At 34.8% G+C, this 27,393-nt stretch overlaps 1 protein-coding gene across 1 annotated transcript in view; it reads right to left on the reverse strand.

Moving 5' to 3' along the window:
- LOC145681784 (uncharacterized) overlaps positions 1–23,629 on the reverse strand; it is a 71,569-nt gene extending 47,940 nt beyond the window's left edge. The window contains exons 1-2 of the mRNA XM_081753394.1: positions 23,068–23,629; positions 21,482–22,912 (exon numbers count right to left, since the gene is read on the reverse strand). Coding sequence (XP_081609520.1) covers positions 21,482–22,912; positions 23,068–23,629 — 1,993 coding nt within the window. The remainder of the gene's footprint in view (positions 1–21,481; positions 22,913–23,067) is intronic.
- Positions 23,630–27,393: the final 3,764 nt, after the last annotated feature.

Genomic DNA, 27,393 nt, shown 5'->3' on the forward strand with positions numbered 1-27,393 from the left:
ATACAATTACTTGGTGTTCGATAAAATATAATGTATATTTTCTTCGGGTACTCCAATCACTCCAATGGTTATGACTAGAACCGACCAAGATAAGTTGATAAAAAGGAGTAAATTCCCTCAAAATTCGAAGTTGTATTGCTGAAATACTATGAGCAAACATAATTCTCTTTGATAACTTTCACAAAATGATTCAATTTTGATTCAATATGGCGTATACTTCCTTTAAGGTTTTCCAATCTCCCAGGGTGTTTGTCTATAAGGTATTTAAGGCGAAGAAATACATGTGGTTCATGATACTTTCCGTCAAATATACCTAGGTATATTTCATTCTTAGAAACATAACAAGGATACTTATTGAGGTTTCCAATGATTTATCCTGGATGCAGTTTAAGTTCTTAATGAATAATGAGCAAACGTGTTAGACAATAACTTTCATATACAAGTATTAGTTTTTGTGGAATACAGTGTACATATATCTGAGTATTTCCAGTGACTTCGAACGTTTGGATTTAGAATCAATTCAGGATTTTGAAATTAATTTCACTTCCTCCCTTGGACTTAGAAGATATATCTTACGATACCTTTAGTAAAAAGTAATAAGATTTTCTTAGTTTATCTGGATTGGACTTGTGTTCGACTACACATGGATGTCTCATGACTTAAAGTGAGTGATGGAGTTCAGCTGCAATAATCTGTAGCCTTAATGCCTCCTGGTCTTGATTACAGTCTTCCACTCCTGATTTTTTGCTGGTCCATTCTCTGGTCTCCTTAATCTGCATTCAGCAATTTTCTCACAGTTCTAAAGGTATTGAAGTATGTGAGACAACTTCTCACTATTAGCAGCATGATTAACAATCACGCCTTGAACACAAGCTGAAGTATCCCATTTCTAACTAAACTAAACCAGGAGTCTCGTGTTACTGAACATATAAATGATAAGAATAATTCTACGTTTTTTATTTAAAGAAATATGTATTGGGCTACTATTCGTTGGGAAGTTTTATGAGATGCAGTTTAACATATTGGTCTGGTAACCAATTCAACTGGTTTTGGTCTGCAGAATCCTAGGTTCGACTCCTGGTGGGAGCAATAAAGAAAGATATCTGAAATCACTAAAAGAAAGATAATGTATTGGAGATTTTAGCATTTTTGCAGTGGAATGTTTAGTTATCTTAAATCCAGTACCTGGGATTTCAGTTTTCGAGAACAGGCGCTTGTTACGTGCTTACGTGCAAGACAAATGAAACAAATGGGTAGTTGACGATGGTAAGTAGAGTAGTATAACAACCACGCGCCACAATTTAAGATGGAATATGTTTCTCTAAAAAAAAATTGCATAATATGTTTTCCATTGCAATTGTAAGAAAGAATGTACTTGAACACAGTTTTTGTGTTGTAGTAGTGGCTTTCCGAATAAGGCAAAGAACAGCACTGAGTTCGTCGTTACTAATTTTGCCGGTAGATTCGAAATGCATACACGAAGGTACTGCACACTAGAATTGGAGTTTGGTGTGACTTAATGTTCCATTTCCACTTAAGAAATCCATTAATTATGGGTGCTGACGTTGATGTTTGTCCATACTCTCTTAAGATTCGAATTCTGAATACAAACTATAATCATCACTGTGAAGTTGAATACCTTGAATACCATGAAGTGATAATTGTAACTCGTCAGTTAACCAAGCCTTGATGATCGCAACCAAAGGGCCTATATTTTTTGTCATTTGTCAAGTGCAAGCCGCGAAGTATTTTCCCTTCTAAACCACCTAAACCAAGATGCAGGACAATGGGCAGTTGGCAACAGGTTCTGTGCCAGAGGAGTAAGGTCCCAAGCACAGCGACGACGGGCTCCGAACCAAAGTTATCTGCATCCAGAGTCCCTCAGTGAACCACAACTCATTGATGATACGAATGAGTGACAGCGAAAGAAGTGAGAAGTTCTTCTGCGAACTCAACACGCAACACAAGGGTAAACAAGTGCACTAGTGCTTCATTAATGTGAGAATAAGTAGTGCCGTCCTGCCACTTTCGAAGACTGTGGTCTACTGGATCATTCATGTGAGAAAGTATATCAAAACTCATTTTGTTTTAATTCTGAGTTGAGGAAAAAGAAAGTCAAGAGAAAGAAGGGCTCTATTATTTCCGTAACATAGCATTGTATCGGTATGTATAATAAATTAAAGCTAAATTGATTTGCATTAAACCAACTTTTGATCTAGTTCTGAATTTAGCCTTCAGTTATCAGAACTTATTTCCTATCAACCTTGCACGACTGTTAAGGTCAACGTGCAGATTTGTCATTTAGCTTATTTTATTTTAAATTCAGCAATTTGCCAGCTCATTATTTCATTAAGTCATCATCATGATTTTAAAAATAAAACTTAAAATCCCAATCTGTTATCTTTTATTGCAATACAAATATGAGCAATTAACGAGATAATTCTCCTAAGTGAAAGGTAAGTACTAGTTGTTCTACTACTACTACTATTTTATAACGTTATTTTACATAGTTTCCTTTTATAAAGATCTTCTAATTTAAGATATGATATTGAAAGAAATTGTGCAAATTCCTACCACACGTGATGAATCTTGAAGAGGTGTAATTACAGTAGCAAGTAAAGTGACAGGAGAACATTATATGGAGGTATAAAATGTAAAACACTACGTGCAACATGAGCTCGCGCTATCTTGAGAGGATATGGTCTTCAGCAGGAACTACAGATAAGGAACTACAACCACGTCATATACCTTGTCAATTTATCATTGCCTTGTGAAATCTCCGTTAATGCGAATGGGGTACAAATCCGAGAATTTGGTCCTCAATCTTTGTAGATATATAAAGTGTAAGAGGCACATGCGTGATGCTACGGTAGCTCCGAATACGGATGATACCATCATGATACATGCAAAAGTAGGATTAGTCTCAAAATATAATGTTTAGCCATTCATCTCTCAATGCACGACGTTCCCGTCTACATTGTTTTCTTCCATACTCATATTGTGCAGCTAGGAATCCAACGTGTTGCTGAATTGCGCATTTGTGGGTTCTTCAAATCCGTATCGTTGACCTGTGGCCCTATTCTGCTAATACTGGCACCAATGTCGTGGAAGGTAAAGCGATGCACGTGACACACCGCAGTTTATCTATGACCAAAACCGAAACATGCTTAAATGTCTAATGTGTTCGACGAGACATCTTTTGGCTGTGTGTGTACACTTATGTCATACCAACCTATCTCAGCAACTAAACGGTGTCATTCTGGTAGGCATTCGCTTTCTGTCACTAGATATTACATCTGTCGTCTCCTGTGCTTCAGAGCAGTGTCATGCTAATCAATTGCTTCCCCCCTCATGTTTTACATTTTTGAATAATTTGGACTTTGCAGGATGTATGGTCTTGGTAGCGAACAGTGTATTATGGAATCAGGTCCACAAATTACTTGTGTCTCTGAATATAAGAATAAATTTATAATACAGCTCTGAACGCTCTTTCCTTCAAAAAGGAAAGTATTTTTTTTTTTTTTAATTCTTGTTCCGACTTAGTTTGTCTTACCGATTCATTCAAGAAAGCTAGATCAAAGATGTGTAAATTATTGAACAGAAATGATGAGTGATAAATGAGACATATTTCACTTCTTTGTCGGTAGTCGTTCTCATTTTCTTGATTGAAAAGAGAACATACATACTATTATTTATATGTGAATATATTCATCTATCTGTGTTATCTACCTATTTATCTCTATATTCTCATGCAATGTCAAGACACAGGAAAACAATATTTTTTTTTCCAGCTGACACTTGACTTATAACAAAATAACAAAAATTGAGTTATTTTCTCTCCCAGGTAAGAATGCAATTATCTGAAGATAACGTAAATTGTACTTCGATGGATCAATTTATTATATTGTTTAAATGTGTAAGTGATGAAGATAGTATCATTTGCTCCAATATTTCAGAGCCACATTTGCACAATATCTGATGGTAAGACCCATAATCACCACTTCAACTAATTCGGTGAGTATAGAAACAGACATCACTTGAGACATTTTTATTTTGAATTAACCAAAATGCCCAATTTCAACACGAGGAAATAGATGTCTTCGAAATACAATCTCTGGAAATAAAGTTCGGTGAAAGATCCCGCAAATAAAAACTAGATACAATATGACTGAAATTTACCTTAATCTCTTTCGAAGAAGTCCCCTCCGTCATGTATGCAACGCTGAGCACGGCTGCACATGTCCTGGAAACTTTTTGAGAAGCCTTGTTTCGGGATGGTGTTCAGGAGTCTCGTAACAATTCGTTGGATGTCTGGAATATCACAAATCGCTTTCCTTTAAACGCGAGTTTGAGTCGTGGGAAGAGGAAGACTTCGGGAGGACTCAGATCTAGCGAATGTGATGGTTGGACAATTTGCACCACCATCTTTTGAGCTAGAAAGTCTGATGATATGGGTTGTGTGAGGGTGAGTATTGTCGTGAACCAGAAACCATGGACCTTGTTCTGAGTTATGGGGTCGTAGTCTTTATACACGTTTCATGAAACATCTCAAAATTTCAACGTACGTATCAGTATTCTATGTTATTCCCTCAGGTAGATTTTCCTTGTGTATCATGCCGTTACTGTCAAAAGAACTGATTAGAATCGTTTTGATCCGTGAATTTTCTGCTTTGACCCTATTCCAACGAGGTGATGCAGGAGTACTCCATTCTATGCTTTGCCTTTTTGTTTCGGGATAGTACATCACACAGCAGGATTCATCCTCAGCAATAATACAATTCACGAAATTTGGATCTTCATCCGCCATAACGATAAAATCCTTTGAGGCAAGAACACATGTGTGCTTCTGGTCATCAGTCAAGTAATGTGGCACGAGTCGACAACACGTTTTCCTTTTTCCAAAGTCATCTGTGAAGATAATTCTCGCAGATTCACAGCTAATGTTCAATTCCTCAGCAATCATTCACACAGTTAATCGACGGTCGTTCTTGATTAATGTCCTCCCATTTTCAATGTTTTTGTCTGTGGCAGATCTTGTCCGCCTTCCGCTATGTGGGGGGGTATCAGAAACACTATCCTGAACTTCTCGAAAAGGGTCGAACCACTTGTAAACACATTTCAAGGGCACTGCTTGATCTTCATAAACCTATACCAGCATATTGGTTTCTTTCGGTGTCCTGCCAAGCTTAAAACAAGACCTTAAATTGATCCTTTGTTCGTTCATTTTACTGTTATCAGTTTAGAACCGGAAAAACTAACACACACTTAGTATAACGCGTCTCACATAGCTCACAGTTGACTCACTGAACAACATTGGGTCCACTTCGGCGGCACTTGTCGCTACTAGCATGCAGTGTTTCCTTTCGAAGTGTTGCCAGGTCGAGCACAGCGACTTCATTCACTAAACCTTATTGTCAGAGATTATATTGCAGTCCCTTTTCCCCTTGCGATACACACTTCAAAGAAACTGTAGTGCTAATTCAAGAGATGCATTATGTTTGGTACACCCTATACCCAAAGTTACAATTATTTTTAAGTGTTTATTTCCTAATGTTGTTTCTAATAAGTGTGGTCTTTCGAAAGAGCAGTTTCTATATGCTATTTTAAATCTCTCTATTCACTTTCTTTGAAACTTTTGGAACATTTGTCTCTCTCCCTCGTACTTCACGTAACATACCACAGTTTTGGCAGAATGGGAAATTCACTTCTTTCCACTGAATGTTTAGACAAAATACCACGCACCCAAAACACAAAACATAAAATGTCAAGAATTATAGGTCTTGGTATTCTGGAACTGATTTGTGATTCTAATTTCTGTTGAATTACAAAATTCGATAAGCTGTTTAATGTTTTTTGGTTTGTTTCTTAATCTTTTTGTTAATCTTCTTTTCATAATTTATTTTCTTCGTACTGCTTCCCTGGCTTCAAAATTATGATTTCGACATTATTGTTAGTAATTGTAGATATTTTATTTTTCACGCCTTATAACTTACCATGCGCAACAGGATTGAACGGGTACTGTTCTTAATAACGATTTTAGAGATTACTAATACTATAAACTCGACGTTAACATAATACGATTTTAATTATATTTACATGTTACTCATTACGACCCTACCCTGTTGGTGTTCGGGTCACGTACTCACATCGGGAACGGAATGGGGACCTGACGACGTTCAGAGTATCATTATTCATCTCAGCGACCCCAAAAACCATGAATTCAACATTAGTGCCGTTAGTTTTTTTTTATCGTCTTTATAAGTCACCCATTCCATTTCCCCTGGTTTTGCTAAGGTCTTTAGCTACTGACGACAAGCTTGCAACTTAGGAACCGAACAATATCGATGTGACATTAACATTGATTTTGTTCGATCACCTTAAATGAAAACCTCCCACATCCACTAAATTTACTAGGGTACTGTTTCCTACCGTAATAAATTTCACACTACTAGAATACTGTTTCCAAGTCTGTAAATAATAACTTTAAAAGTTCGGTTAAAATAACAGGCCTCCAAGAGTTATGCTGGATTTAATGAGAATCAATCTAGCAGATATGTTGGATTAGATATATTAGTGAAGATCGTATTGAACAATACAAATAATCAAGACAATTTACATAATACAAAAATAAATTCGACTGATATGTCCCCTATTTTGATCCTAGTGTTAAACCCGAAGTTAAAGTTAACAATTGAAGCTTACAGTTTACTATGATACAAAGAGTAAAGGGACGTGGATTTCTCATTTCTGTACATTTAGATATCTATTTTTCAGCATAATTATGCAAAGTGACAAACCTTTTCAAACTTGTATGAAACGAATAATGTTAAGCGTGTTTGATTCTGTCAAATGTAATAAAATTCCTCCCGCAGTTAATTTTTATACAATTTATGAAATTAGGTCAAAATGTATGATTTCCCCTAGTGACACTTCGCTTATGCTCAATTTATTTTGAGTCCCTATTATATGCAAGATCGAAATTGATAAAATAAATACTTCTGTGTATACAGTAGACACTAACTAACTGCTTGTATAATTATCTTTTCTGGTAATGATTTACATATTTGTAGGAAAGCATTAACACACTTGACGTATATTTTGTTAGATGTCAGACATATGACAGTTTATAAACCGCCAAGGTCCATGAATTATCAATTCAAGGAAAGTGTTTAAGTAACACGTTATTTCATATACAAGATAGGAATGTTGTAATACTAACGATAAACTATCTTGTGTTTTTTAGGCTTTATATTCTGCCTTAGGATAGTCAATTTATTGATGGTTTAAGTTTATTTATATGAATCTGTCACTACTCTTTGCTCCAAGTCTGATATTGCCTTGGCAATGACAAGGAAACTAAAATATACTAACGAAAGAAATTTTTGTCGTAAAGATAATGATTTTTCTTAAGATAATATTGTACATTTATTGATTAATTGCTTAAGTACTAATGTTGATGACAACAATGAGGCTATATGCATTCGTAACACTAATTTCAATCTAAGACCCAAGCTGCACATTAACTAAATTACTCATGGTCTATGAAACCCGGAGGTTCAATGGTGAATTCGAAAAAGCTCTCGACTTCCTTTTGTTCTTATCAAGCTGGATGCAATTTCTACTTTATAATGCTATTCTTGCGAAGTCCATCTTAATATTGTCTAACTATTTGTACCTAAGACTCCCTATTGGACTTTCTTCGGTAGAGCTTAGAATTAAAAATTTTAAAAGAGTTTATATTCTCTTCCATCCTGGCTACATGACCTGCCCATACTCTCTATGAGTATAACAATGTTATTTAAACCGTATAAATTATACAATTCCTCATTATGAAGTTTCCGCCATTTCTGCATTTAGGTCCGTCATGGGATCGAATATTCGACTTAGGAATTTATTTTAGAATAATTTCAATCTGCGTTTTCACTATTAAGGAAAGTGTACAGTGGGCCACATAAATTTCTGATGTACAAAGTCCGTGAGTTAGGCAACCCAACTAACGCCTGCTCCAAGATTAATTATGCCTGGTAGAGTAGCTAGAACAGCAGCATGAAGTTGTCTCACCTCCTAAAAGCACAAATCGTAAAGACTATTTTTATGCAGAAGTGGAGTGAAACGCTGGCCGGCGAAATGACAAAAGGGAGTATTTGGATACTCGTACTCACAGTACTGCTTATTTGTATGAAGCACATGTAAAACTATACATAGACACTTGAAAAAAATATACGGATACCAGAGGCGCTGATGAGAAGTTATCAATCGGGGGACTTAGATAATCTTATAAATCAAATGAGGATTATACAGACAAGTTTACTTAGGCCATCTAACTATACATATCCGCGTATCGAATAATATACGGATAGCTTATGCGATATATATGGTAGATTATTTTGTTTTAACTAACCCAAAGCTTTGCGCCAAGTTTCGCACTAGTCCTACCTGGAAATCAATTAAAGGTATAGAGGGATCGTTTGGGGGGAAGAATCCAACCCCAATGAAAATTTTTGGGGGTCTAACGGGGCGTGAACTCCTTGGGCTGATTCATACGTACTACTACTTCGAAAGAAGAAATTGTTGATTTCGTTATTCGTTAAATATTTTTTGAAAATACTAACTATTTGCAATTTATTTGTAAATATTAAAAAAGAAAAATTCTATAACACTCAAACGAGTTGAAGAACTTATTCCTTATTAACGTATTTCCGTTAGGTTACAAATATAACTGAGGGTTCATGATTTGTATAATATTTGTGAAATTTTACACATTGAGACACAAAGAGAACAGGGGATAATATAGTGTCAATAAACAACTTAAAAATGCACGAAATTAACGGATAATATCAAATATAGAACCATTCACAGAATTCACTCTCTAACTCGTTTTCCCCATTCGTTTTCTTTCCTTTATTTTCAGGATTACATCATCACTGAATTTCTCCACTGGAGATTATCTTTCATTTAGAATCATCCAACCGGAGCTCAGCCTTGTAAATCAAACATTTTAAAAAGGTTAAACAGTGAAGACGAGAATCGAACGCGGCCCACCAGATTAGAAAAGCTACAATTGTAACCAGTCATCTAATGCGTTACCTCTTCCGGCTCGCCTAAATAAAGAGCGTTTTCTGTTCGCTTAAAACAGTAGTTTGTTAATAGTCAGATTGATTGGCAAAACAGAGGATCGGAGAGCATTATATCACTGTATTCACTAAATTATCAAAATTACAGATATTTAAAAAACAAAATGCAAAACTCCTTTATTTTGAATCAAATACGGTGTGTGTATTATACTCGTAAACAAACTAAAGACAAATCAATTACTGCGTAGTAATCGTGGTTAAGTGGTCAAGGAGCTAGACCAGTAATCTGAAAACTGGCGTCGTAGCTTTTTAAATCTGGGGGAGGTCGGATGAATCAAAGTCAAAATCCTCTTTTGGACGAAAGTTACGTATACAAAGTATTATAATTTCTTTAAATATACTTGACTAAAGTCTGGGGGGACACGAACACCCGACCCCCCGCTAACGATGCCCGTGATCTGAAGGTAGTCGAATTGAATCGGACCCACGAGCGACCAGTACATTTTTTTTTTACTTTAGAATTTTTGGTGGCGATTGATCAACGATGCCACACGTCTTATTTTCTTCTGATATTTGAATACTCGGATGTTTCAATACTTGTAACTATCAAATCTTCACGAATAATAATAATAATAATAATAATAATAATAATAATAATAATAATAATAATAATAAGCTGATAGAATATTAAAAGTTAGGAGCTTATAATCGCTAATGGTATAACATTACAACCAGAAATGTAACATTTGGCAAGAATATTTCAGTTTTCTTTAGTGTTGTTCACGAGTAGAAAAATTCTTCATCTCGTTTCTGAAACAAAACAACGGTTTGGTTTAAAACTTTGGTAGTTGCAGAGGTGTGTTCTAGAGGTCCAGACACCTCCCCGAAATTCCAACGTATCTGTAAATTTTGTCTAATTTTAGGTAACTTTAAAAATTGTAATGCCACTATTATTATTATTATTATTATTATTATTATTATTATTATTATTATTATTATTATTATTATTATTATTATTATTATTATTATTATTACTGAAAACTTAAGACCTTAGTATTAGGTCCTATTGCAATGTAAACAAGCGTACTGAAGTTGATAGGTAAAGAAAATGAAAGGATAAGAGGTAGTGATAGAGAAAGGATAAGAGCTATTACTATCCGAAAAGAAACGGAAGGTGAGAAAGGTGTCCTGAACGATATTAATATCGAAACTTCGAATGCCTAAACAGAAATTAAGTAGGATTTGTCTTCACCACGATATGTAATAACACGCTTTCTTTGACTAAAATACTTTGGATTATGTATGCGTTATATTGATATTTTAACAAAATATATTATCAATATAAAAAATAATAGTTCCTATTTACAAATTTTGGTTCAACGGATATATGCAACGTATTGGAAATGGCGAACGAAAATATTATTATTTCTAGCAGTAGGAGTAATATGTAAGATATGCTTTAATGGTTTATTAAATATACTGGAGTGTCAAAACTGGATCTGTGCTAACTATCTTCCAATGTTTCAAAGCCAATAGAACATCTTATCTACCTTGTTATGCCTAAATACTTTTACACCAACAAACATACATGCACTGATTACTATTTATATATTTATTCCACTAAATTCCATATCCCCATGAGTGTATCCAATATAAATCCAGATTCCATTAACTTTCCATGTATCTATGTCCTACTCACAGATTACACTTATCGAAATAACATCAAAGATTCCTAAATACCCATATACATTGTACTCTTATTAAAATCCAGCTTGATATGATAATTTGTTTTCACAGTGTCATCCCTAGCAACTAACATTCCATATCTAGGCATGTGCTAACTTCTATAACCTTTGTTATCCATACTCCATAGCCTTATTCCCAACACTCTCCCCCTTTCCATAAATTTATACAAACTTGATTACCACCAAAAATATTACCATTATACCGAACAACTTAACCTAATTCAGATTATAAGAACAAATATGTGGATAACCCACGAAGACTAGTTTCTTTATAATACACTATTCATAATCAAAATTAATTAAGACCATTCCATTTTTATCTAAAATTTTCTTTCAATCAAACCGTTTACAGATCATCATTAGTTCGTTCCTTCCTTCTTTTTCTTACCGACCATCATTAATTGATTGATTAAATATTTAATCTGATTCTGCATCTTCACTTGATTCTCAATTATTAACCCAAGTTGATCCTCCATTTTCATTCCACTAATTGCTTTTTCATTCCACTTCTTCTCGCTTTCACTTCCTGCCCTCTGTAATCCATATTCTTGCCTTCTGAGTGTTTGAGAAATTTTGTCTTCCATCTCTTATCATCCAGGTAAGATTTAGTTAACGATAATTTTGGTTTGGTACCGTTTACTTCTTCTGATGTAGCAGGTGATCTTGGAAAGGAGTCTGTAGCCTTAGGGCTTGAAATATACAGTTAAGCCAAATCTCCAAAAATTATGCTAGGTGAACTATTTTTAAGTTCATCTTCGCACGTATTTTCACCATTTGCCTCATCCACAGATATCGTATCCAATCTTATAATGTTAGCCAAAGTATTTAATTCGTCCAGCTGTTATTTATCCGTATTATAGTCCTCTTTAATCGCCTCCATAATTGATATCGGTGGCTTTTGATTATCTTTAGAATATGGAACAGTGCCAGATTGACAAACTCAAGCGAAATGGTTTTTGCGATTGCAATTGATGTATTGTTTTCCCCAAGCGGGACAATTTCCTTTCCCATATTGTCCTCCACAAAACTTACAATGACGTATGATAATAGGTAATGCTTCGGTAGATGATGAGACTGCAACTTGTCTTTGGTTCATCCTTCCGTGAAATGCCTTGTCCTCTTCCTGATGTATAACATTGCAATATGAATTTGATGACGATTTAAACATTAGCAATTGTTTCTCCATACTGTTCATTGTTTGTGCTATCTCTATTGCTTTCTGGAAAGTGAGATTCTCAGTGTGCAATAATTTCCGTCTAATTGCTCATCACCAATACCAAAAACAAATTGGTCCCTTAAATTATCCTCTAAGCAACATTTATAATCACAGTAAGCTGATTGTTTTTTCAGTTCCAAAACAAAGGAAGGTATTGGCATTGCTTCTGTTTAATGGAATTAAATTTATACCTTTCAGAAATAACATTAACTTTTGCAGTATAATGCTCTTTCATAGCTTTTACAATATCCTGATAAGTTCTACTGGAGGGTGATTCAGGCCAACAAATATTGCATAACTCTTCGTATGCTTCTGTTCCCATGACTGTAAACAAAATGGATATTTTCCTATCGTCAGGTATTTGTGCAGCAATGCACATATGTTCAAATGTTTCGATATACGATTGAAGTCTATCATTTTGGATATCCAGAGGTGGGAAATTAGGAATTGCCGACATCTTCACAGTTTAAGCGTAAATTCTTTGATTCGACTGCGCCAAATGTAAGATATGCTTTAATGGTTTATTAAATATACTGGACTGTCAAAACTGGATCTGTGCTAACCATCTTCCAATGTTTCAAAGCCAATAGAACATCTTATCTACCTTGTTATGCCTAAATGCTTTTACACCAACAAACATACATGCACTGATTACTATTTATATATTTATTCCACTAAATTCCATATCCCCATGAGAGTATCAAATATAAATCCAGATTCCATTAACTTTCCATGTATCTATGTCCTACTCACAGATTAAGCTTATCGAAATAACATCAAAGATTCCTAAATACCCATATACATTGTACTCTTATTAAATCCAGCTTGGTATGATAATTTGTTTTCACAGTGTCATCACTAGCAACTAACATTCCATATCTAGGCATGTGCTAACTTCTATAACCTTTGTTATCCATACTCCATAGCCTCATTCCCAACATAATAGTGAAAGACGTTCGGAATAATTGCTCGGAAAGAATATTGTTTCGGACCCATTTATGATACATACTAGGCTCTAAGAATGACCCTTAGGGCCGTATTCACGAATTGTTTGCTAGCCACGTTACGTTTTCCACCACTGTACAAACAAGGTTGTAGACAGACATGTGACGTCATTTTGCTAGTATTTTCCCTGTAAAGAAAGAAAGTTGTCTCCACTCTAACTCGTAAGACCGAAAGAAATTGAGCATTTTTCATTTTATTACACATCAGAACTATGCATATTGTAGTTCATAAACACAACTTACCGCACCGGGAATCGACCCCGGCACCCTTGAATTACGAAACGACTGCTCACGCCACCACGCTAAGACTTCTCTGTTAAGTAAGAGTCAAAAACACTCGTTTATGACGGAAATTGGACACGTGGACGAAAACGACCAAACACACCGATTTCTGTCATGATAAAATACTATGCTCGAGAGACTTCAAATTTATTTTTTTAAAAAATAGACTTGTAGTGCAAGAGACCAATTTCTTTTTTCTGATTCATCGAAAGTATCTCCGTATCTTGCTGTTGTTGCAATTACAAATATCAATATCCAAAAATGCCTGAAGTTCTTTTTTCACTTACAAGGAGAAATTAGACTTTGGTAAACTGCATGTTGCATCAACAATAACTTTGCCAGTGTCAGATTACATCACCTTGTGACTAAATTTCAGTGTTGTAGCATGTATTACCTTTAGACTATGAGTCATAAGATTCAATTAGGTTAGCTATCAGATTTCTAAAGCTCAAGGACAAATCAATCACCACCATTGATCTTAGAATATGAGATGTGACTGAAGTTCAAAATATTGTTTCAAATTTCGCGACTTATGTTAAATTTCTGTTTATCACAATTCCCAAATTTAAAGAATGGTCCTACGTACCTCTCTCGATATACCTGGCTTAAAATTAACCATATCATTATATGTTCAATAAGATCAATAATGTCCGTCAATTGTTTACCTTAGCAAAACTAACTGTTTTCTAGAAGTGTGGGTACTCAAACTTAAGAAGTACCACAACAAAGGAAATGAATCGCTGTACACTACCTCATCAAGGTCAATCACGTTGTACATCGTATTGCTTACGTTTATATTTGATCCATAGGCGGGAAAAATCAAAACCAATGACGTAATTTAATTTTGACAATTCTCAAATTATCCTACAAAGTTTCAATGTCCTGGACTCCTAATCCCATCATAGGTCAATAGCTGACCACGTGACCATACTCATATTTGACAATGATTTACCCAAAGAATAAGATACCACCCAATTCAAAGAAAAACTACCAATTATTAGTTTAACAGTAAGAAATGTACCGTTCCTAAAATTTAAGATTGGTACACAAATACACCTGTGTCTTATAAAAAAGTGATAAATCCTGTACTTATTCAATAATAAAGCCGTATCAAAGAAGATAAAATAGGTCAATAACCTTTAAAATTTGAATATTTGGCCATAAGAGAAACACCAACACTTTTCAAAGGGTCCTAAAAAACGTTTACCGAATTTTGTTATTTGATAATTCCCAAATTTAAGGAATGGTTCTATGTACCCCAACAAAATTTAAAGGGGAACATAAAAATATAAAGGTAATAAACCTCTGTACTCATTCATCCTTATCAAACGGAATAAATTGAGTCAATAATCGAACACGTGGTCATACAAATTTCTGGTAATTTTTACCCATGAAACGGAACGGGATTTATAATGGTATATTAAGAACCTATATTACTATACCAAATTGGGCAATTTCCTAACTTTAAGGACCAGCCAATGTACCTCTACCAAATTTTAAGATAAAAGCATCGATGTTCTCATGCCCTATAAAAGAAAATAAACCCCTGAAAACATTCATATGTTCATATAAGTTAATAAAACCGCATCAGAGGGAGTCAATAACCTCCGAAATTTGAATTTTTAACACTTTTTATCCATAAAAGGGAACAAAAATGGAAAACCCAAATTTACACTAATACATATTAGGGTCCTATAGTACTATATTAAATATTTACATTTGGCAATTTCCAAAACTTGGCTACCATACCAAGTTTTAAAATTGGGTAATTTCCAAAGTTTAAGGCGGGAGGTCCTATGTACCGCTGCCAAAATTTAGGGGTTGGGCCAAGGTACCTCTGCCAAAATTTAGAGTTGTGGTCCTAGGTACCCCTAGGTCAGCGACCCCGGGCCATAGGCATTGACCTTTGACCTATGACGTCACATTTTTTTACTGACTCGGCGAGATATACGCGGGCCCCTAGTACTTACGTGGATCTAAGAAAAAATAGAATACGGTCACTTAGGACCAGATTAACCCCAGAAAATTGATTAATTTTTTTAAGAGTTTGAATATTCTCCAAGATCTGAGTATACTGACTAATGTATGAGAATATGTATAATACCTTACAGACTGACACATTCTTCAGAATGCTTTAGCTAGCAGTGGACACTAAGAAGAAATACATATGAAGAGAATGTCTGATAAAAAAGCGAGTCAAGATCTTTCCATCTTGGCGACTAGTACCGACGACTCTAGCAATTGCCTAAAATATGTTTTATTCAATGAAACATACTTGCGTTCGCTTGGTTTCAATTGGCTTGTCAATAAGAAAAACCTCTTAGAGGAAACTGCTTCCGAAATCGGATCAGAGGAGATAAATTTCACACCACAATAGGTACTAATTAAGATATATATAAGCTTAATTACATCAGTTAATAGAGACTTCCCTTAAAGCACAAAGTAAAAAAATGTCAACTTTATTGAAATAAGTCTTCAGTGAGTAGCTCACTGATTGATCAACGTCTACACTAAATCACATAGTCTAAAACTTGAAATTTGGACACTGTACAGGATTTCTGGAAATAACAAAGAGTTTCTAGAAATTTAACGATAAAGGACGAGATAATAGTGGTAGTAATTTTTATATCAAAAATTCATATCTCCGAATGTGATAGTGCTATCGACTTGACATTTTGTATACACACTTCTAATTTTAAATAATTAGGTACGTATTGCAACATATTTGTTATATTTCGCCTGAACTCTGTTGTGGCTAAACGGTTACAGTAAGCGTCTTTTACGTTGGATATCATCGTTAGATTTCCGGTGTAATGTAATGTGGTGTGAATTCCACGTTACACTCTTCGTCCACATCCAATATAGCGTCAGTTGAAAAGAACACTAAACTGAAATTCAAATCAATTGAAATTTATATTTGACCTAAAATGGACGAAAATTTTAGATTTATTATTATTACACTGGTATGTTTATATTCAGGAAGTTTAGAGACATGCAATTTAAAACGTAGATTTTTCATTTAAAATAATCTGGCGTGATTCATATTTTTATGATATTTGACCTACAAAGAAAGAAAATGTTATCATAATATGACAATATTATGAAAAGATCCCATGTGTACAAATCTCCTATAATTAGATTTGGTCTTATGAAAGCAATTAGATATGAATAGTCCAGGGTGATGTCCATTTTGGGGCAAAATTTATATTTTTATGACATTCATTTTACTCTTATTTTTCTGCCTTTATGTTGATAATGTTCAACTATGTTTAAGTTCCAGTGTTGAGATACTATAACTTAAACTTTAACAATCTACTTGCTTAAAAACATAGTAAAAAGTATCTCCCAACATCCATCATCTTGAGACATTCTGTGACTCCTGAAGTCATCAAAACAAGAAACTTTATTCATATACCTTCATTACATTCCACATGAACGGCAGAAGTCCACTTCCATTCAAGTAGCATTCCCAGTTCGTGGTCATTTCTACCTTGAACGTGAGAAGAACATGGGGCTGGTGAACACAAAATTAAGAGCTGAAATACCAGAGATTTGGGACAATGTGATCAAAAGTAGCAGAGTGAATCAAAGACCATTTCAAGGAAGTGAAATTCACAGTTTCATGATTCGAGATTGGATATCATTCTTACAAGCACTGTACTTGAGAAAATGTCCATTTCACTCTAGGCCAATCATGGCGCTTCGAATAAAGAAAAGTCACCAAAGATTTGTGATGCATAGAGACACTTATAATGATCTTTGGTTTTCTTCTGCGATTCGCCCATCCATTAAGAAATGGCCCACTAAAACCAGATTTATAGGAGGGAGAATTCTTACATTTAGAAATAGCATATGAAAGGAAGACATTAATCTTAATCTTTTGAAACTCCAAAAAAAAAAAAAAAAAATACTAAGATTTTCAAATTTTCTATCTTTGGTCACACTTGGTTTACGAAGGGGCGTCAGGTTTTGTCTTTTTCGATTATTAAAAGATATTTCTTTGTAGTTTTACTTACAAATGGGAAGAAACATAATAGTATGAGTTTTGAAGTTAAAAATTTTTACATTCCAGACTAACGAAAGAAAGTCAAACAATCAACTCGGAGAAAAATTATTAAGGTACATTTTCTGAAATGATTTCCAAAGTTTTATTTACACACTATCATTTAATATGTAATTTCTAATCGCATCATCCCGACAGCAATTCATCAGAGTAGAAGTTGATGTAATTATAATTTATAATTTAAGGAATTGGCTGTAAATTTAATCATTTTCTGCAGGGTTGGTCTTTTGAAGTTCCCTCATTAGATTGGAAATGAGGATGTTAATACAAGTATAATCCTTTAATAAGTAATTATGTTGTAATTAGCTTCAAAATCCAGAGCATTATATACCTTTCTATTTGCAACTATAAGTTCTAGCAAATATGCTTTAATTTGCCAAAAATATAATATTTACAAATCCTCTTAAGATAAAATATTTTAGGGGTGCCTTTTTTTTTGCTAAGTTACTACAATATTTCAAATTAAGAGTTGTCTCTCGTCATTATACACTTTTATCTATGGAAACAAAAATTGAAATATTATTGAGCAGAATCTAGAAGCAGTAAACAGATTTTCTTTCATTTGGTCCCAACCTTTTATTATAGACTAAAAAAATAAGTGGCCGTAAAACATACTAGAAAATGTTACGTTACTACGACGTTTCTAATTGATATGAGCTTCAACTGTCTAGTTGTGGGCTAAAAATTTGAATATTAAGGTTTTAAGTTGGATTTATAAGATCTTTTACACTTTTTTAAAGAAAGTTGCCTATCTCGTAAGAAAAATGGCAGGATCTGGAAGCTTATGGAACTCCCAAAAAAGTAATTAGGGAAATAAAGGAGAATAGAAACAACAAAGCAAGAAAACAATTTAATTTTAATAATATTGCCTTTAATTAAAAAAGATATTCTCTTTTTTAATTGTTTTGTCTGCAATATACCCTGTTTTCCCAGTGCAAACCAACTTCATGTTAGTTTTTTGATTCTGTTACTTACAACAATATACGTTTGAACATAAGATTTTCAAGCTAGTTTACAATATAAAAATAATTTGTAAACCAAATTTTAAGCACTTGCCACGATTAGGTTTGAAATAAAATGTTTTAAATTGTATAATAGTTTCCTGAAATATTAGTAAAAGTGGACATCATCTATATTTCCCTATACTTTTCATATGTATTTTAATTTTCGTTTTCTATATTTGAAGCGCTTACTGCAGAAAGCAAACAGATCAAACATTTACACATTTCCTTTTTTGTGACGATAATGGTTTTTAACAGGTCAATGGGTCGTTTAGCACCAAAATGACACTTGCCCGCTCAATATTAAAGGACATTGCGACACCTTCAGTTTTCATTTTATGATGGAAATATTGTAATACTGCAGTTTTCTTTTCGCAGTAAGCCATTTATTTGTTATCGAAGGGAATAAGAAAGAGCAGGATGAAACGGAGTAGGGATTGCAATTTAATAAGGTATTCATATCTCGAAACGCCTTACCGCTAGAGATTGGTGTTTTAGGTTCTCAACTGGAGTACTTAAAGTTTGTTTCAACGTTTTTACATGTTTGAGTTAATACGTAATAAAAAGTGATGTGTATAGTTTATTCTTATGTCAATGGGAAGCGTTATATAGTTTCGTGCCAGATTTCAAGTTCACATGAATTGTATAGGTGCAGAAAGAATACGTCTATATACTGTGTGAAACACATGAAAGGATTTGCTAACCAATGAACAAAGTAATTTTCGATAATTTAAATTATAAGAACTGTGGCTCGATACTGGAGAGAAAGAGGTTCCATTTAGAAATATATATTAGGTAGGCGGGTCGGAAACAAAAATAAAATAAATATTAAAACGTGCAAAATTAAACGAAGGATACTTATTTAGTTTGTTCTTATTTTAATTTACTTACAATTTGGAAATAGCTTACACATGATACTCTTTATTTGCATTTGTTATCCATCTTGTCAGTGAATACTTTTACGTATACACACCAGTAGAATAGGTTATATAAAAGAAACATTACAGGAAACAACACAAGCGAACATTTATCAAGAACATTCCAATTGCTATTTGTAGAGAAGATAGTACAGCTGCAGATGTGTTTGAGTTTTCGTTTACAAGATGATAAGTAATTTCGTTTTCCTCTTTGTATCTGCAAAGAAAATGAAGACATAGCTTTAATAATAATAATAATAATAATAATAATAATAATAATAATAATAATAATAATAGTAATACTAACTATAGATGTTTTTACATTTCAAACTACAGTGACTTCCTAATTGTATGAGTTCAGTATTAAAACCAGAGAATTGATCTATTGTTGCAAGTTGGATCATATAAATAAAATCAAATGTATAAAAGTTCTTTATTGTTTATATATATACGAATTCCTGGACTATAGAAGAATTTTTATAGTAAATGAGTTATGATATAGAAAATACAACAATATGCACACCTACGAAGTGCTCTAATTTAATAGCTTTCTATTTCCTATTTTATACCAGTGTATTAATATATTTCTGGAAAACGAAAACAGAGCGTTTTCACATAACACAGTCAATCGGTTGTGAACTTAAAAAAGACACGGCTATGAAAGAAATAATTAAACTCTACAATATCGTACTGATGACATCCTCAATGATTTCAAAAAATAAGTAGTATATCTTACACAAATAAAAGATTAGAAGGTTTTTAAGTCATAACTATTGGTCGATGTAACCCTTGTGTAGGCGCTGGTTTCTTAATAATTCTTCGACGTTGCCTTGAGACTGTTCAATATATTTGTATTCCATAACACACAAAATTATATGAATTCAAAAAATACAAACAAAGTTGCTAGATGAACATTATTATATGTAGATTAATGCGATATTAACACAATACACGTAGCTATCGTTGCTTTCTTGGTGTCACGTTTTTACACACACACACTCACCCCTGCTGGGGAGAAAAAGTATTAGTTTTTATGTTGCTGCCTCTTCATTTACTTACTGGCGTTAGTTCTTATTGAGATGAACGCTCAGTTCTGAACATACCGCCCGCCTTGAAGGAATTTCTTCAACAAATCTATGAATGATTAATTTGGTTCATGAACTTAATATACACAACAATAGATAACATAAATTATGAATGAATGATATAAACATAAACAGAATAATGAACACACAACACAACACTATGAACCACACAATGTACACACTATGAATACACCAACACATTAACTCTCCTTAGGAAGCGGGCACAATTGACGAATGGATCTTGTTGTTGTACCTCTGGTAGTTTTCACTGTCGCCACTCGTACTATTCCGTCCTTCCCAGGAAACAATTGCACAATACGTCCAGTTTTCCATTTTAGAGGTGGAATGTTATCTTCTTTGATGAGCACCAAATCACCTTCCAGAAGATTGGGAAATTTTCTTCTCCACTTAGATCGTTCTAGAAGACTTGATAGATACTCCTTTGACCATCTGGACCAAAATTGCTGATGAAGTTGTTGTATGTATTGCCATCTCGAAAGTCTGTTGACAGGAATATTTTTCAAGTTAGGTTCTGACATGGTAGTGAGTGCGTCGCCTATTAGGAAATGACACAGGTGTTAAAGGATGTAGGTCGTTTGGATCATTTGATAATGGTATTAGGGGTCTAGAGTTTAAGCAAGCCTCAATCAGTGTCAAAATAGTGTTCATCTCTTCGTAGGTGAGTGAAGCATTTCCGACAGCTCTCTTTAAATGGTATTTGAGAGATTTAATTGATGATTCCCATAAGCCTCCCAAGTTGGGTGATCTTGCTGGAATAAAAACCCACGTGATGTTATCAGCCGCTAGAAAATTATGTAGTTTTTCTTTATGGTGTTCTGATTCAAATAAAGTCTTCAATTCTTGTAGTTCCCTTTTTGCACCAACGAAGTTACTTGCATTGTCAGAATACAGTTTAGCGCATTTTCCTCGACGAGCCATGAATCGCTTTAATGCTCCAATAAACGCCTCTGTAGTTAGATCACTAACAAGTTCAATGTGAACCGCCTTAGTCGCAAAACACACGAAAAGTGCTATATATGCCTTATGGAGTTTGGCTCCCCTTCGGTTACTCGATTTAAGGTAAATGGGCCCACAGTAGTCAACGCCGCTGTGAAGAAATGGTCTTGTTCGTTGAACTCTGTCAGCTGGTAGATCTCCCATCATCTGTTTACCATATTTAGGATTGTTTCTGAAACATGTGACACACTGATGCACAACTTGACGAACCAAGTTTCGTCCACGTATTGGCCAATACGATTGTCGCAAGGATGATAACAATAATTGAGACCCGGCATGCAATAGCTTCTTATGTTGCTCTTGAGCGATTAACTTTGTCAAGTTGCAGTTAGCTGGAAGTACAATAGGATGTTTCTGTCCTTCAGTAAGATCTGTTGCATTTAATCTTCCTCCGACTCTGATGATTTGCCTCTCATCCAAGTATGGGTTCAAATTTCTCAGTTGACCTTGGTTGTCGACTTCCTTTCCTGATCTCCATGCATTCAATTCCTTGTGAAATGCTTGTTGTTGTGATAGTTTAATAAGACATTCGAGTGCTTCATGTAATTCACTTACTGTAAGATGTCCATGCTGTCTGTCTGTAGATTTTCTCATGTTGTGTGCAAATCGTAGACAATAAGCAGTTACACGTTGCAATCTTCTTAATGATGAATATCTGTCTAAGAGTTCACACGGTGTTGTAGAAACCATCACTGCTGTATTCTTTCGTCGCTCGGGAACATCGCTTAGGTCACAAACATCTTCCCTCGTCTGTGAGTCTAATTTCTCAGATAGCCAGGAAGGCCCATGCCACCATAATTCATTATCAAGAATCTCTGATGGTGTTAATCCTCTCGATATATGATCTGCTGGATTCTCCTCTGTTCTGATGTGTCTCCATTCATAGTTACAAGTCAGCTGTTGAATTTCCGCTACACGATTTGCAACATACGTCTTCCATTGAGAACAAGGTCCTCTTATCCATGCTAATACAATGGTGGAATCTGACCATAAAACAACCTTATCGATCTTGCAATGTAATGCTTGTATTACTTTCTGAGTTAGCTGTGCAAGTAACAAAGCTGCACAAAGTTCTAGGCGAGGAATAGTTGTCTTCTTCAAAGGTGCTACTCGAGATTTTGAACATAGTAAGTTTGCTGTGAATTTCCCATTTTTTGTACTAGATGTTACATATATACAAGCTCCATATCCATTCTGAGATCCGTCGCAAAATCCATGAATTTCTACCTGCGATTGTGTTTCTTGAATAACCTTTCGCTGAACATGTAGTGATTCCAACTCTTGAAGTTGCTGCTCAAATGTTTCCCAATCTGAATGCAATGGGGCTGGAACTTCTTCATCCCAATTCAATTTTAATTCCCACAAACGTTGCAGAAATATTTTTGCCTTAAGAATAACTGGTCCTATTAATCCTAAGGGATCAAATATGCTCGCTACTGTAGCAAGAATAGTCCTCTTCGTGATTTGTTGAGGGTTGTTTCTTGGTTTGACAGAGAAAGAAAATGTGTCTTTAATGGGATTCCACAACAATCCTAAACTTCTTGTGATGCAATCATCATTTGGTTGAATGGTGAAATTTGATTCTTGAAGTTCACTGGGTATTTTTGAAAGCAGTGAAGTGTCGTTGCTACACCATTTTCTCAAACAAAACCCACCCCTTTACAGAAGAGTTGACCCTGTAATTCATGTAGTTTCTTCTTCGTGTTTGTCCCTGTTTGAAGATCATCAATATAGAAATCCCTCATTACAATTTCTGCTGCCTTAGGGAAATTCTTCTTCTCTTCTATGGCTAGTTGCTGAAGACATCTACTGGCTAGAAAAGGAGCTGCTGCAGTACCATATGTTACAGTTTTGAGTCGATATATCTTTATTGCTTCTTGAGAGTTTTCTCTCCACAGTATTTTCTGGTAGTTTGCATCTGAATCATGTACCCTAATATTGCGATACATCTTCTCTATATCAGCTGTCATGACGTATTGATGTTGCCTGAATCTTGCTGTTATGGAAAATAATTCTTCTTGGATTGTAGGCCCGACTCTCATCGTCTCATTTAATGAAAGTCCAGAAGTTGTTTTGCACGATGCATCAAATACAACCCTGAGTTTGGTAATAGTACTGTTCTCCTTCATTACGCAATGATGGGGAAGATAGTAGTCTGGCATCATTGTATCGCTCTCTGCTCTAGTTATTTCTTCCATATGGCCCAAATCTTCGTACTCTTTCATGAACGCTATATAAGCCCTTTTTTTCTCAGGATCCTTCGTAAGCCTTTTTTCCATTGAATAAAGTCTTCTTGTTACAATCTCCTTGGATTTACCAAGATTCCTCACATTTTCTTTAAAGGGAAGTCTGACGACGAATCTCCCAGTCTCGTCTCTCCGGTATGTTTCTTTGAAGTGTCTTTCACATTCTGCCTGCTCTTGACTTAATGGATGTTTTGTTGAACATTCTTCTATCGTCCAGAATTTTTGTAATTGCTCGTGTATTTTTTCTGTTGTGGAGAGGTGACACACATTTGTCGAAATGTGTGGTTGATTGTCTATTTTTCCAGCTACAACCCAGCCAAACAATGTTTTGTGCAAGGTTGGATACCCTGCCTTGAGTTTTATTTGCCCTTCACAAAGTAGATCAAAGAATACTTCCGCCCCCAATAACATGTCAATACGCTGTGTTATGTTGAAGCTAGGATCTGCTAATTCAATGTTGGAAGGTATTTCCCACGATGACGTGTCTACACGAACCATAGGCAAGTCTTGTGATATTTGCGGCAATATGATGAAGTCTAATGTGGCTGAATAATGGTTATGTCTTGACTTAATTGTAGCCTGAACGCTATGGCGTGACCTTGTATTAGCATTACCTATACCATTTATGTGTACAACGCTATTACTCTTTGTTAGTCCCAATAATTGAACCATTCTATTTGTTAGGAAGTTGGACTGAGAAGCACAATCGAGAAGTGTTCGACACATTTGAAAATTACCCTGTTTATCTTTAACATATACTACAGCTGTGGATAGCATAATGCTTGGTGGTCTCCTAAGATTCTGAGGTACACTGTTTGTAGAACGAATATTCTTTTCACATTCCTGCCCGAGTGATGTTCAAGCGAGCGTGTTTTGACCTTGACCTATTTCCCTTTCATCTTGTGGTTCATTCGCGCTAGTGGGCGATGGACAACGCGAGTAGTGCAGTAATGTGTTATGCTTTTTACTGCATATTTTACAATTACCTGATAAGCACTCATTTGCCTTATGCGCTCGTTTGAGACAATTTATACACAAAGAAAGACGTTTAACTTCTTTAATTCTATCTCCTATAGATTTTTTCAACAATGATTGGCATTGAAATAATTTGTGTGAGCCTTTACAGCTGGGACATGCATTGTTGTCGGAATACGTTACGTGTGCTGTCATTGAGTAAGAACTCTTTTTGCCTGCCTTATTTGTTTGTTGATATTTGTTATTTGGAACTGAGGGTGTATCTTTAGGTCTACGCTTATTATCAACTGCGTCTAAAACTTGGCAACGCTGTTGTAAAAATTGTGTCAGCTGTGACATGCTCGGTAATTCATTCGTTGATTGTGTTTTCTCCCACTCCTTATGTGTTGTATTGTCTAGTTTGGTCGCAATCAAATAAATAAGTAATGCATCCCAGCTTTCTGTCGGTTGACCTAATGATTTTAAAGCCCTTAAATGTTTTACCGTGCTGTCTAAAAGAGATTTAAGCGAAACAGCCGACTCACATTCCACCATTGGCATTTCAAATAAAGCTTTGACGTGTTTGTTAACAATATATTTTTTGTTTTCAAAACGTTCTTTGAGTAAAGTCCATGCTACGTCATAGTTTTCAGAAGAAATTTCCAAGGCTTGTATTACTTCAAGAGCCTCCCCACGTAGAGAAGAACGTAAATAATGAAACCTTTGGACCGGCTGCAATGTGCTATTGTTATGTATTAATGCCTGAAACGTGTCACAGAACGACAACCACTCATCGTAGCTTCCAGAAAAGGTCGGAAGGTTTATCACCGGCAACCTAACTGATGGATTAGAATTGCTTGATTCATTGTTTTCATTTTTCTTTGCACTGGAGCTGTGTTGATTTATGAACACTTCCGTCTTAGCTGCTAAATCAAAATAAGTATTCTCGAATTGCTCTCTTTCTTGCGTTTCCTGATCAATTTCTGATGAACCCTGTAACATTTCTATTTCGGATTGTATTGCATCAAATTCATCATAGCACTGTTTTATTTTCTCGTAACGTAACACTAACTGCGTAATATTCTGATCTTCTGTAAAGCTATCTAAAAAAGGTTTAAAACGAGTGAGTTTGGCCTTAATTTGACCTCTCTTGAAAACTAATTGTTTCATTCTGTCAGTCATGCTTCACTCAAATTAAATACACTTTTAACACTTCCGTTTTAATGAGGCTATTACAGGCTTATTTTGTATAAGTGATACAAGGATAATATTATATTGAAATATGCACTCACTACCTACCTTGTTAACTGCACTGTTGAATCCTGATCCGGCGTGGATGGACCATTTGGTCGATGTAACCCTTGTGTAGGCGCTGGTTTCCTAATAATTCTTCGACGTTGCTTTGAGACTGTTCAATATATTTGTATTCCATAACACACAAAATTATATGAATTCAAATAATACAAACAAAGTTGCTAGATGAACATTATTATATGTAGATTAATGCGATATTAACACAATACACGTAGCTATCGTTGCTTTCTTGGTGTCACGTTTTTACACACACGCACTCACCCCTGCTGGGGAGAAAAAGTATTAGTTTTTATGTTGCTGCCTCTTTATTTACTTACTGGCGTTAGTTTTTATTGAGAAGAACGCTCAGTTCTGAACAACTATTCTGTAATATAGTGTAAATTGCTAAGAGACGAGTTCTGATAGGTGTATAAAATGAAATTATGTTTCACCTTACACTGTACTTGTGAAGATGTGTAGGGTAGGTGACAGGAATGATCAATACAGATTGACGATAGAACAAGTTAATGTAATGAAACATTAAGGAAAATTAATATGCGTGAACAAAAGTGATTATAAGGTTATGTTACTTTAAATTCATGTCATGTTCAAGAATGATTAGTTTCAAAAATCAGTGGGTTGCTCTATCTGTTGACCATCGAAGGATCTCATGGTATAGAATACCACTCAGGCTTAGCCGTAATCCGGGGTTCTACTGCGAAAAATTTAGAAAATCATCCCTCCTGAAATGTAGTTTTAGGAATTTTTCAGTTAAAAAGATTGTTTCTTTGTATTTTTCCCTTTTTATTCACTGGAAAAATAAATTTTGTATAGAAGTAAAGCGAATTAACAAGGGAGAGTCTAGTGTTCTGTCCCAACTCACGATCTTAAGTCTCGTCACGCCATTCTCAAAGAAGACTATTTGTGACATATGCAGTGTAGAAAATCGTTGCTAAATAACAAGGACAAATGCTCGTTCAATTGATCACTTAAAGATACTCAAAGCTATAATTTACGTGGTTTTATAAGTAAATAAGCTATATTCAAATATTGTGTCTTTCCGTCTCTATGAAAATATCGGGCTACAGTATCATTTAGGAAATTCTCTGAAATATTAGAATTTTCCTTCTTAGTTCTTTACTTTCTTTTATTCTTGTATCTTATTATTCTTTATTTCTTTCTTTTATACATGGGAGCTAGTGCCCCACACAAATTTTTGAGGTCGAGTAGGCTACCCAGGTTCTGGAGTTAAGAAGACACAGTTAAATGAATGGCATACTGGCTAATCCTACGAACAGCTTACGCACTATCGAACAATATGCGGAAAGCTAATTGCAGTGCTATTATGTAATCGATATATTATCACCTGTCGATAGAATGAACACAATTAGAAGCTTAGTTTCCAATGAGAGTGAGTGTGTTTGCAACATTATTATGGAGTCATGCAAATTAAAAATCTATAGACATTTAATCGAGTAAGTTTACATTAAGCTTTG

This window comes from Thermobia domestica, chromosome 3 (assembly GCF_964235325.1).
Source record: "Thermobia domestica chromosome 3, izTheDome1.hap1.1, whole genome shotgun sequence".
NCBI classification, from domain to species: domain Eukaryota; kingdom Metazoa; phylum Arthropoda; class Insecta; order Zygentoma; family Lepismatidae; genus Thermobia; species Thermobia domestica.